The 13893-nt window shown below is 42.3% G+C and overlaps 1 protein-coding gene across 1 annotated transcript in view; it reads left to right on the top strand.

Moving 5' to 3' along the window:
• Positions 1 to 13893, top strand: part of LOC113018855 (obscurin-like) — a 34568-nt gene that overhangs the window by 1404 nt on the left and 19271 nt on the right. Inside the window, exon 3 of the mRNA XM_080295350.1 lies at positions 12703 to 12993. Coding sequence (XP_080151476.1) covers positions 12703 to 12993 — 291 coding nt within the window. The remainder of the gene's footprint in view (positions 1 to 12702; positions 12994 to 13893) is intronic.

The raw sequence follows: 13893 nt of genomic DNA, 5'->3' as shown, positions 1-13893 counted from the left end.
ATCAAGTATGACGAGTCCATGGACAGCAGCAGCACAGCGCAGCTCATGGTCTTTATTTGGATGGTCTTTGATAATTTTTTCACAAAAGAAGAACTTCTCTCACTACTGTTGCACGGTGAAGGAGTTTTTCGCGGAGAAAAAGGTAGCGTTGGAAAAGCTTGTATCAGTGACTACCGATGGGGCTCTGTCTATAATCGGCCGACATCCAAGATTAATCGCTCACTGTAAAGGTGACACAGACTTCCCAAACTTTTTGCATTACCACTGCATCATTCACCAGGTGTTATGTGCACAGGTGGTTGCCTTTGGGCATGTCATGACTCCCATCGTGAAGATCATAAACAGGATCTGATCCAGAGCTAAGCAGCACAGAACATTCAAGGTGTTATTGGAGGAGCTGTCAGCTGAATATGGTGACCTGCTACTAAACACAGCTTGGCAGGGGATGAATTTTGCTTTGTTTTTTGTGTCACTTTTGGGTGAAATCAAAGAGTTCATGCAATCCAAAGGCAAAGAAACCTCGCTACTGGAGGACACTGAGTGCACACTTGAACTTGCATTTTTAAAGGATATTACTGGGAAACTGAACCATTTAAACTGTGAGCTGCAAGACAAAGGTAAGACTGTTGCTGATATGATAAGTGAGTTAAATGTATTTAAAGCCACATTGTCTTTTTGCATTTACAGAAAAAAAGTGCTGCTCTTTGCCTCTGTGCTGATGGTGCTGAAAGATGATACTTCTGCATCTGATACTTTTGACACAGTTGCAGAAAAGTACAGTCAAGTCATAAACAGACTTGGACAAGAGTTTGAGATCAGGTTTTGTGACCTTGATCAGCTTGAGCCATGTGTGCCATTCATTTCCAATCATTTCATGAACGTGGACACAACATGCAACTGCTCAGCAACTAAGTGCAATGTTCAGCTTGGATGCTGGACAGTAGGAAATCGAACTTGTGACATTGCAAAATGACCTCCACCTCAAAGCCTTTTGGTGTCTTGTTAACACAGAAAAGAACAGTGGTGTATGCGCAGCAGCTATCAAGGATGCCAGCTTGTTTGGTTGAAGCTATATTTGGGAATCAGCCACTTGTGACATGAACATAATCAAGAACAAACACAGAACACACCTCTCTGTTGCACATGTGCAAGACTCACTCAGAGTTGCAGTGTCAAGTTATACCCCAGATTACAACACACTTGTGAACAGCATGCAATGTCAGGGTTCCCACTAATACATCGGGGAAACCAAACAACCTCTGGCAAAGCAGATGCCACAACACAGAAGAGCTAACTCCTCAGGCCAGGACTCGGCAGTCTAGTCACACCTACAGCCTAGTGGACACTTTTTCAGTGATGAAGATGTACACATCCTGGACAGGGAGGAACGCTGGTTTGAGTGGGGAGTCAAGGAGGCCATTTATGTGAAAAGAGAAAGACCATCTCTGAATCGAGGACAGGGGCTAATAGCAAATCTTTCAACATCTTACAATGCTGTGATTGCAGCCATTCCCCAAATGATTGGTACTCACGACCACTGATGAATGGCCTTTGATCAATGATCATGACAGTTGGCATATTAATGACCAGCTCTGTAGTTAAGGGATCTTTTTATCATTTACGGATTTTAGCCAAAGTCAAGTCTTACCTTTGCAGGAACGATCTAGAAAGAGTGGTCCATGCTTTTATTACTTCACGGCTGGACTACTGTAATTCCCTCTATGCTGGCCTAGATCGTTCCTGTCTACATCGCCTTCAACTGGTGCAGAACGCTGCCGCTCGCCTGTTGACCGGTTCAAAAAAAAGAGACCACATCACTCCGGTTCTCTGCTCTCTCCACTGGCTCCCAGTTGCTTTTAGGATTGATTTTAAAATCTTACTGCTGGCTTTTAAGGTTTTAAATGGCACTGCACCTTCTTACCTGTCAGAACTCCTTAGTACTTATCGCCCCAGGAGATCTTTGAGGTCAGCCGATCTGATGCTTTTAGATGTTCCCAGGTATAAATTAAAGACAAAGGGAGAGAGGGCATTTGCTGTGGCTGCACCCAGACTGTGGAACAGTTTACCTCCTCACGTCAGATTCTCCAAAAGCCTAGAAACTTTTAAAACTGCTCTTAAAACTCACCTCTTTTCATTGGCTTTTAGAAAGGTTTAATTTATTTGTTTATTTATTTTTTATTTTGATCAGCGAGGTGTTTTACGAAATTGTGTTCTATTGTATTTTTATCTGTATTTACTGTACAGCACTTTGGTCAGCCTTGGTTGTTTTTAAATGTGCTCTATAAATAAACTTGACTTGACTTGACCAAGGAGCTGACCTCCCAGCTCATTGTTGATTTAGTGGTCCTAGTTTCAGTCATTGTGTAAATGTGTGGTTTATAAGATTGGGGAAACCAACCTGCTGGCAGCTGAGACTGAAGAAGTCACTTCACAAGGATTAAGTCATGCCTCCAATTAATTATTTGAACTCTGCACGTATGTGTAATGTTTGCATGCCTCAAACATTAATGATGACACCTTCAGTATTTCTCAGTTCCATTCTTTAATTCTCAGGCTTGCAGCGGCAACACAGTCTGCAGTGCTAACTTGTTTATCTCCCGTTTTTCGTTGTCCCTCTTTTCTATATTCTCCTTCCGCCTTACATTCGACCTTTCAAAATAAAATCTCTGTAAACATCACAATCACCTCCTTTTTTTTTCTTTAACAAACGTAGGTACTCAGCGAGGTGAATTATTAATCTGAACCTATGACAACAGCACCTAATAAAATCACTGAACATTCTTATTACTTGAGTTTCTCCACACCTAAACATCAATTAAACAGCACTACATTTGCGCAGATCTCTGACTAAACACTATCAACATTCAACACTCGAATATAGGTTACAGTGTTAGATTCAGGAACAACAAACATGTTACACGCAGCGTAAACTTAACTGGTCACTCAGATATTCAAGTCTTAGATCTGATGTAATCAGACAGATGCATAGGGTCACGTCTGTTAGATCTGACTGGGTATCTGGGCTTGTCTGTTAAGGTGGGGTCGACATGCCGTCCAGGTGTGGCATCTTCAAGTCCATGTCTGATTTTCTTGAAGAATGATGCATTTCTGACAATTGAGTGTCCATCCCTTGTAGTTGTAATTTCAGAACCCTTAACTTTGGTCACTTTGTAGGGTTTTGCATTGTATGGTGTGGATAATTTGTTGTGCTTGGGTTGGCGATGCAGCACTGTGTCACCCAGACTTAGTGAGTGTGGTCTGGCGCGACGGGTTGCATCTGCGATCACCTTCATCTTGATCTTTGCACTATCATCCCTTGCTCTCACTTTAGCATCTGAACACTTCCGTGGAGTGGTGTTAACAAAAGGGAGCTTGGTGTATAGCTGGCGTTGAAACAGTATTTCAGCTGGTGAGCTCGCTGTTGTTCTATGAGGTTTAGATCTGTACTCACGAAGAAAGATGTTTAGTTGCTGTTTCCATGGTGTGCCCTGTGTTTCGGCAACTCTCAGTGCTTTGCTTAGGGTTCTCATAAATCTCTCAGCAATGACATTCGTCTGAGGCCAACAAGGTGTGATTTTGTGATGATGAAATCCTAGGTAGCCTGCAAACTGTGAGAAAGCCTCACTGTTAAAAGGAGGACCATTGTCAGTTTTTACTGTCCTTGGGATCCCAAACATGGAGAACACTTTGTCAATGACTAGGATAACAGAAGATGCTGATGTTGAGCGTACATTTTCAACGACTGGATAGCGAGAATACTCGTCTGTGATAACGAGCAGGTATTCCCCCGTAGGGAGTGGTCCATAAAAATCTGCACTGACACTGTGCCAGGGTGTTTCGGGTAATGGTGACATCTGCAGAGGGTCAGTGTGTGTGACAGGTGTGCTAGCTTGGCATGGCAGACAGTTTTGAACTGCAGATTCTGCTTTCCGACCGATCTCTGGGAACCATACTTTGGTACGTAGTAGCGCTTTGGTCTTGACGATACCCTGGTGCCCTTCTTGTGCCAGTTGTATTGCTCTTTCTTGTAGGACAGTTGGAATAACTACCCTCGTGCCTCTGAGTATGAAGTCAGATGAGTCAGCTACTGTTAGTTCACATTGAACATGTTTGAATGTTTTCAAAATGTCAGCATGCTGGGATTTATCTGTGAGATGCCACGTGTTGTTCCTGATGTGACTGATGACTTCCTGCAGAACCTGGTCTTTCAGAGTCTCTGTTTTTATCTCCTGTGTCATGGCTTTTGGGGTGGAGTGATAAGAGAAGAAATTGACATACTCTTCTGCAACCTTGCATGCACGAGCACTTTCATCTTTGATCTTGGGTTGTTCCAGATGATTTTGAGTGCCTTGTGATCGGTCACCAGTGTGAATGGATGTCCATAAACATACAAATGGAAATGTTCGCAATTCCACACAATGGCGAATGCTTCTTTCTCAGTTTGTGACTATCTTGTTTCCACATCACTCAGTGCTCTGCTTGCATATGCAATAATGTGTTTCATCCCCTTTTCATCTTTTTGACTGAGAATGGCGCCCAGTCCTACTGGACTAGCATCAACAATCAGTTCAGTCTGTCTGCTGGGATAGAAGTAGGACATCGTCGTGTCGTTTGTGAGACTGACCTTGAGTGCCTGCAACGCAGTTTCTTGGTCCTGACCCCATGTCCAAGGGGTGTCCTTGTGTGTGAGCCTGCGCAGTGGCTCAGAGATCGATGAGAAGTCCCTGATGAACCTTGAGCAGCAATTGGCCATGCCAAGGAGACTTTTGATGTCAGCAGGTGTTTTTGGGTTGGGAGCGTGTTGAACTGCGGCAGCCTTTTTAGGATCTGCTGAAACGCCTCCTGCAGAGAAGATGAAACCAAAAAACTCAAGTCTTGTTTTATTAAATTCACACTACTCTCGATTCAGAGTAAGGCCTGACTCTGATAGTCGCTTAAAGAGAGCTGTAAGATTGCTGTCATGATCAGCCTGGTCCCTGCCAAAGACTATAATGTCATCACTAAGATTTTTGACTCCGTCAGTCCTTGCAGCGTCTGATGAATATCATTTTGGAACACTTCAGCTGCAGAAGAGACTCCAAAGCTCAGTCTTTTATAGCGCCGAAGTCCCAGATGAGTAGTGAATGTCGTAATGTAATGGCTGTCAGGGTGTAGTTCAAGTTGGTGGTATCCTGCCCTAAGATCAACTTTTGAGAACACCGCAGATCCATTCAGCTCATGGATTACATCATCAATCGTGGGCGTGACATGTCGTTCTCGTTCGATTGCAGTGTTTGCTTGTCTCATGTCCACACATATCCGTACTTCATCTGGATTCTTTGGTTTTGGCAGTGTTACAGGTTCAAGGTTCAAGGTTCAAGGTTCTTAATTTGTCACATGCATAGTTATACAAGTATAACACACAGTGAAATGTAGCCTGACACGCTCCTCGACATGTGCAAAAATTGGGGGGGGGGGGGGGGGGTGTAGAGGAAGAACATTATATATATATATATATATATATATATATATATATATATATATATATATATATATATATATATATATGTACATATAGTATATACACTGGGTGAATGTGCAGTAGTAGCAGCAAGCAGGTGAATTCTGTACATTAATATGAATAGACATCTGACTATTTTACAGGATAGACAATATAAACATATTTAAAATTAAAGGAATTTGGAATGTACATTGTGCCTTGGTTTAGAGTGTCTGGAAGAGTCCTGTCTCAGTCAATTATAGATGATGTGAGAGGGCGGGTGTGTGTGTTTAGGGCACGGATGGCTTGGGGATAGAAGCTCCTCTTGAGTCTCTCTGTCCTTGCCCGGATGATGCGGAACCTTCTACCAGATTGCAGAAGTTGGAACAGTTTGTTGCCAGGATGGGACGGGTCCTTCAGTAGTCCGGCATCTCCTGGTGTAAGTGTCCTGAAGCGGGGGGAGAGCAATCCTGCAGCAGTGTTCTGCTGTACGGATCACTCTCTGGAGAGCTTTTTGGTCCTTCACACAGCTGTTCCCGAACCACGATGTCATGTTCTGTGTGAGGATGCTCTCCACAGCGCCTGTATAGAAAATCCTGAGGATCTTTGGAGAGACCCTGAACTTCCTCAGTTGTCGTAGGTGATACAGGCGCTGCCTAGCCTTTTTGGTCTGGACCTGAATGTGGGCAGCCCATGTCAGGTCTGAGGAGATGTGGACACCAAGATACTTGAAGGACTGCACCCTCTCCACTGGAGCTCCATTGATGATAATGGGCTTGTAGTCTCTGTGCTGACCCCTTCTGAAGTCCACCACCAGCTCCTTGGTCTTGCTGACGTTCAGCTGGAGGTGGTTGTCCTGGCACCACGATGCCAGATTCTTCACTTCATCCATGTAGGCCGCCTCATCGTTGTTGGAGATGGCACCAAACACCACTGTGTCGTCAGCAAACTTCACAATGGTGTTGGAGCCATGGGTGGCAACGCAGTCTGAAGTGTAGAGGGAGTAGAGCAGTGGCGAGAGGACACATCCCTGAGGTGCTCCTGTGTTGATGGTGATGCTGTTGGAGAAGCACCTGCCCACCCTCACCACCTGAGTTCTGCCAGTGAGGAAGTCCAACACCCATGCACACAGACGGCTGTTAAGTCCCAGATCCCTGAGCTTTGTGAACAGTCTGCAGGGCACTATTGTGTTAAACGCTGAACTGTAATCAACAAACAGCATTCGCACATAGTTACCCTGTTTCTTGTCCACGTGGCTGAGAGTGGTGTGTAGGACGTGGGCGATGGCATCCTCTGTGGATCTGTTGGATCTGTAGGCGAACTGCAGCGGATCTGTGGTGTCTGGGATGGAGGAGGAGATGATGTTCTTCAGCAGCCTCTCAAACACCTTCATTACTACCGAGGTCAGTGCAACTGGCCGGTAATCGTTCAGGGATGAGGGTTTGCTGTTCTTGGGCACAGGGATGATGGTGGATCTTTTGAAGCATGTGGGGACCACAGACTTCGCCAGGGACTCGTTGAAGATGTAAGTGAACACACCTGCTAGCTGGTCAGCACAGCAGCGCAGCAGACGGCCGGTGATGCCGTCTGGCCCCGCTGCTTTCCTTGTGTTCACTCTCCTCAGTGCCGCTCGGACGTCATGCTCCGCGATGCTGGTCACCGGTCTCTCGCTGATGACGTCACTGTCCTCGGTAGTCAGGCGGTAGATAGCATTAGCCGCCTGGCTAACCTCGAAACGGGCGTAGAACCGATTCAGCTCATTGGTGAATGCAGAGTCGGCATTGATCGGCGCAGTGTCCCTGGCTTTGTAGTCCGTAATGGTGCGTACAGTGGGTGAAACCCACGGTGTTGGTCCCGTAACCTTTTCAATAATGTCATCAGCTTCTAATTTCTGAAGTTCGTCCTCCACTTTTTGATGTAAATGAAAAGGAACACGTCTGTGTGGTTGACAGGTTGATTTTACATCTGTGTGTTTATGTGCAGTTTCACTTGAAAATCTTTGAGTTTTCCAATTCCCTGGAAAAGTTCTCGGTGTTGTTCTACTAGCTTGTCTGCAACGGAACGTTGAGACTGACAAGAGACCGCAGTGACAATCTGGAGGAATCCCAAGTCTTTTGAGGTTTCAAAACTCAAAATATTGAAACCTCCTCCTTTAACGACAAAGAAGGAACACCTAACTGGTTTGTCTTGTTTTTCCACACTGCACCTGAACGCACCACACATTGGGAGAGACGTAGATGAGTGGTATGGGTAAATCTTGATGTCTGTAGATGTTAACGTAGGACGTGGTGTCAGTTTGTTGTAGGTGGCTTAAGTTAAGCAGTTAGCAGTGGCTCCAGAGTCGATTAGTATCTGGGTGCCCATTACTCTGACTTCAGTATGTGGGAGTTTAGGATGTTGAGCTGTGTTCACCACATATACATAAGCATCATCACTGCTGGATGTGTGCCCTGTCTCCACATGTGCAGCGCTGTCTGTTACTTGATGAACAGTTTGCAGTGGCAGGTTTTTCTTATACTTCTTTCCACAATGTGTCTCTTTTCTCTTTGAGCGACATTGCTTTGCAAAATGATTGAATTTGCCACAAGAATTACAGATTTTGTCTTTGGCTGGGCAGCCTTGCTCATGAGGATATCTGCCTCCACAGTTTTGACAGAGGTTATTCGGCTGCCATGAGGGCATCCATTTGTTTCTAGCTGTGGTGTCACGTCCTGTTTTGTGCTGTACTGTACTTTGTGCAGCTGTCTTGTCAGCTTCCATCCCTGTAGCTTGCAACTCACAGTTTTTGGCTAAAATCCTAAGCCTGGTGTGATAGTTGTCCAACGTTTCACCTGATTCCTGCATCGCTTTCCTGAACAGATAAATCGGATACTGCACGTTTTTCTTAGGCGCAAAGTATGCTGACAGTTTCTGTTTTGTATCTGCGTACTTGTCGCCATCTGTTGCTAACGTGTCGTAAACGTCATGCACTTTTTCACCAGCTACATGCAGCAATAATGCTCTTAATCTCGCATCTCCAGTAATGTTCATTGCTTTTAGATGAATTAGATGAAAGGTTTTTAAGCAAATCTGAGACCAGAAGTTTAGGTCTAAGTTAACTGATAAATCCGCTTCCCATTTTGCAATAGGAAGTGATATTGATTCATCTGTTTTAGAAAGCATTCTGTATATTTTGGATAGTAATTTGGGGGTTTTAAGAGTAAGAAATTGAACCACACTTGGTGGTGTTTGTAGTTCAACTTGACCCGGTTTAAATTTCTTTTTTACTATGGATTTAATTTGTTGATATTCTAAAAATCTTTTCCTGTTGATCCCATATTGTGTAACTAGTCCGTCAAATGAAATAAATTCTGTTCCTTCTAGTATATGTTCTAAATATTTGATTCCTTTACCACTCCAATTTGAAAAGTTTATCATATTATTGTTTTGTAATATGTCAGGGTTGTTCCAGATAGGTGTACGTGTGCATGGGATTAATGAAGACGCCGTCAATTTTAGAAACTCCCACCATGCTGTCAGAGAAGAGCTGATGTTGATGCTCTTAAAGCATTCATGTCGTTGGATGTTTGAGCTGATAAATGGTAGGTCTGAGATCTCTAGATTATTGCAAAGTGCTTGTTCTACATCTAGCCAAGGTTCATCTAAGAGGGTATGTTTTAGCCATCCTGAGATAAACTGAAGCCTGTTGGCTAAGAAGTAGTGCTGAGTGTTAGGTAGTTCTAATCCTCCTCTGTCCTTGGTCTTTTGTAGTGTTTTTAAGCTTATACGTGGGGGTTTATTTTTCCAAAGGAATTTGGACATACATGAATCTAGAGATCTGAACCAATCTTGTGGCGGTTTAGTTGGGATCATTGAGAATAAATAATTTATTTTTGGTAAGACCATCATTTTTATAGCGGCAACCCTTCCCATGAGTGATATGGGTAGACATTTCCACCTAGCCAGATCATCTTCTACCTTCTTTAAAAGTGGGATATGGTTTAATTTAGTTAGATCTGCAAGCTTGGGAGAAACATTAATACCTAAATATTTTATATTTCCCGATTGCAGTGGTGTAGAAGAGGAATTATGGAGGGAGCAATTAATCGGTAGGACTGTAGATTTTGACCAGTTAATTGAGTAATCTGATATTCTTGCAAAAGAGTTTATCAATTCAATCACCCCAGAGATATTGGTTTGTGAATTTTGGAGAAAGAGTAACACATCATCCGCATAAAGGCTGATTTTATGTTCCACGTTCTTGCATTTTATGCCCTTAATTACTGAATTCTGTCTAATTGCTGCTGCTAGTGGTTCAATAAAAATTGCAAACAGTGAAGGGGAGAGTGGGCATCCCTGCCTGGTGCCCCTCAAGAGACAGAAGCTGGAGGATGTCTGGTCATTTGTTCTGACACAAGCTGTTGGGGAATTATATAATATTTTTAACCAGTTTATGAAAGAGGATCCAAAGCCAAATTTGTGTAAAGCTGCAAATAGAAATTTCCAGTTAACTCTGTCGAATGCTTTTTCTGCGTCTAAAGAGAATATTGTAGTTTCTAGGTTTTTACTGTATGAGTAGTCTATCAAATTAAGTAATCTGCGTGTATTTGTTGATGAGTGCCTACCTTTTATGAAACCAGTTTGGTCAGGATGAATTAAGAGGGGGGTTATTTTCTCCAGTCTCTTTGAGAGAGCTTTGCAGATCATTTTAAGGTCTACATTTATAAGGGATATTGGACGATAGCTTGAGGGATATACAGGGTCTTTGCCTGGTTTTAGCAGGAGATCAATGTTTGCAGAATTCATATTTGATGGAAGTCTGCCCTTTTCTTTGATTTCCAACAGCGTTCTGTAGAAAACTGGTGCTAGAATCGACCAGAATTCTTTGTAGAATTCTGCAGGAAAGCCGTCTGGACCTGGAGCCTTATTATTGGGCATACTTATCAGGGCTTCCTGAAGTTCACCTGGTGTCAGTGGTGAATCCAGTGCCATTGCTTGAGTGTCTAATAATTTTGGAAGAGTTATGTTGTCCAAAAACTGATCAATTTCGTTTTTAGATGGGTTTATTTGTGGTGAATACAACGTTTTATAGAAATCCCTGAAAATGTTGTTTATTTGTATCGGTTCATATATTGTGTTCCCAGATAAATCTTGAACAGCACATATAGTTGTTTTTTCTTTACTTATTTTTAGCTGGTTTGCTAGAAATTGACCGGATTTATTACCATGTTCATAATTTTGTAAGCGTAGTCTTTGGGCCATGTTCTTGTCTCCTAAGCTCCGGGTAGGGCAACTTCCTTCGTCTTGCTTTGGTTGTAACTAGGGATGGGTATCGTTTAGGTTTTATCCGATACCGGTGCCAAGTCGGTACTTTTGAAACGGTGCCGGTGCTCAAATGGTGCTCAAACCGGTGCTTAAAGAATGGAGAACACAAAATTGGTCCAAAAACCTCTCATGTTCAGCTGTTTTTTGTAAAAAGATAACAATGTTAGCCTTTTCTGCAGCTATGGGGCATATATGGTATCACTCTTGGCTGGAAGCAGTGCTTAAACAATGGAAAAAACACAAACTTTGTCCAAAAACCTCTCATGTTTAACTGTTTTCCACTTTTTCTTTGGTCATTTTAGCCTTGTTGGCCAGGGTGAAGGGAGTATCTGCCATCAAACAAGAGGACAGCCGCATGTAGTTATGATGGTGTTTGCTAGTTCACCTTACATGCATTAATGTAATAACGTGGTTAGCCTACTCAACGTAAATTACACACGAACAACATTAAGCTACTCACGCAGAGAAGAACGGCTGCTGCTGCCATCATCATCCGTCATCATTTCTGCTACATTGGCAGGGCTAGGGGCCAGGACTCTCCTCTTCGTGTTTTTGGGGGATGTTGCATAACAGGCAACCCACCCGCAGTAGATGTGCTCGGTGTGAGGTCTCGCAGCAAGCTATCAAATACGGCGCATTTCTGGGCTTTAAAAAAACGCTATGCGTCGCCAGGTGTTTCATCGGATTTGAGGTGTTACCTCCTTTGACAGTATCACAGTATCAGCTTAAAGCACTTGTTGCAGGCTGCTGAGTTTGCATATTTTGCTGTGAAGTACAGCCAGACTTTTGACCGCTTCGCCTTGGACATTTTTAATCTGTAGCTCTGCTCTAAAAGAACGTACGTACCGGGGCCGCCTACTATCCTCGGAAACGTAAAATGATTGGCTAGAAGTGTATCACAGCTCAGGAAAAAAAAGCACCGAAATGTGCGCTGCTTTTCAGTCTGGTTACTACCATTTATGTCAGAACCGGTGCCATCATGGCACCGGACACCGGTACCCATCCCTAGTTGTAACCTTTACTCTCGTCGGCAATGTAATGTTTGAATGCCTCAAACATTAATGATGACACCTTCAGTATTTCTCAGTTCCATTCTTTAATTCTCAGGCTTGCAGCGGCAACACAGTCTGCAGCGCTAACTTGTTTATCTCCCGTTTTTCGTTGTCCCTCTTTTCTATATTCTCCTTTCGCCTTACATTTGACCTTTTAAAATAAAATCTCTGTAAACATCACAGTATGTATCTAATTGTAGAAACATAAAAGTAAATATAAACAAAATCATCATGCTGATCAACAGAGTATTTCAGAGTATTTTCTGTATGAATCTGTCAGGATTGACACAACTATTAAGTTTAAATGTAACTTCCCACAAAACACTACATCTGATGGTAACTGAACCTTTTGTCATTCATGTGTTTTTATTGTACTTTCTTGAACATTAACAGTCTCAATCAGGCCTGTTGTGACTCTGCATCCAAACTGGTCTGAGATATACAGAGGAGAGACGATCACTGTCAGATGTGAGATCCATGGAGGAGACACTGAGTGGGATTATGAGTGGGAAACAAGCAGCATGATAAAACCTCAAAATCAAACTGAGTACAGGATTAGCTCTGCTTCAGCATCCAACAGTGGAAACTATCGCTGTAAGGGCAGAATGAAAAGTTCACAGAATAAAACAACAGAGTGGAGTGATTCAGTCACACTGACAGTTTTTGACAGTAAGTGCAGTCATAACTCCTTTTTTCCTGAAAATACAAAAAGTTTGTAAAAATGTGTTTTTATTAGTACATGTTGAGATATTTCACGTTTAGATAGTCTCACTCTAGTTCATAATAAATATTTGTGAGTCAACATTTTTGTGAAATTGAATTCAGAGTTACGAAACAAAACATTGAGAGAAAATCTTTCTTGAACAGATCCTGTCCTCACTGTGTCTCCATCATGGCTGAGTCCTGGAGCCTCAGTAACTCTGAACTGTGAGGTTAAACATCCGTCTGCAGGATGGAGCTTCTACTGGTATAAAGCTGTTCCTGATCTATCAGGGAAATCCTACAGTTATGAGCTGCTACCTGATGGCAGTGGGACTGCACAGGGCTCCTACATCATTCATGGACAGACACACACAGCAGGATATGTGTGCAGAGCTGGAAGAGGAGACCCAGAGTATCACACTGATCACAGTCAACCAAAGTTTGTCTGGTCTGCAGGTCAGTTTGTTTCTCTCTGTCCTTTCAATGAGCTCATGTTAGCTCATCATTTTTATTCACCAGGATTTAGACCATTAAAATCTCATCTCCATGACAACCATTGATGTCTGTGTACATTAAAACTTCCCAAAAGAAGAACTGAACTGAATATTTTCCTTTCTCTCTGTGATCAAACCAAACTGAATTTCTTTGTTTCCTTTTCTTATTTTTCAGTTTTTATTTAATGTGATAACATGAAAAACAAAAGACATCTATGACATTTTAAATGTTTTCTCTTTGAATACTTTTACTTTGATATTCAAACTCGTGTTACTGTTTGTACTGATTATTTTTACTTAGTGCACAGACAGGATTTACACAGTTAAGACTCTTTATTGCTCAGGTAGGTGTTCAGATAAAAAAAAGTCAAATATAGTTAATAAAGAAACAAAGATGTCAGCAGGCAGATTAACAGCTCTGACAAATACAAGACAAACACTGACTACAGATGGACGCTAGAAGAAGACGTCACAAATAACAGCTGCTGTTATTGTTCATTTAAAATATACTTCAAAGGTTTTTAGTTTTGGTCCTGCTGCTGCAAAATATCTCACTGTAGAAGGAATCTGTGAAACAGACAATATCACAGAATTATGACAGAAGCATTTTAAAAGATAATTAGAAGAATAAAAGACTAAAAGAAAGTATTTTATCCCCAGGATGAGGTAAATTTGATGTGTGGTCATATTATGTGTTTTTGTGTGTGTGAGAACAGCAAGCGTATCAGGGTTCTGAAGTCTTCTCTGTGCTTTAATAACATTTTATGCTGCTAGAAATAGATGTTATTATTATTATTTAATTATTTATCTTTTAGAAAAAATGCTTTTACTTTTAGATTTTGAAAATATTTAGTTAATGCCA

The sequence above is a fragment of the Astatotilapia calliptera genome, chromosome 3 (genome assembly GCF_964374335.1).
Source record: "Astatotilapia calliptera chromosome 3, fAstCal68.1, whole genome shotgun sequence".
Taxonomy (NCBI): Eukaryota; Metazoa; Chordata; class Actinopteri; order Cichliformes; family Cichlidae; genus Astatotilapia; species Astatotilapia calliptera.
The sequence above is the reverse complement of the archived record's forward strand: the minus strand, read 5'-3'. Positions and strand labels throughout refer to the sequence as shown.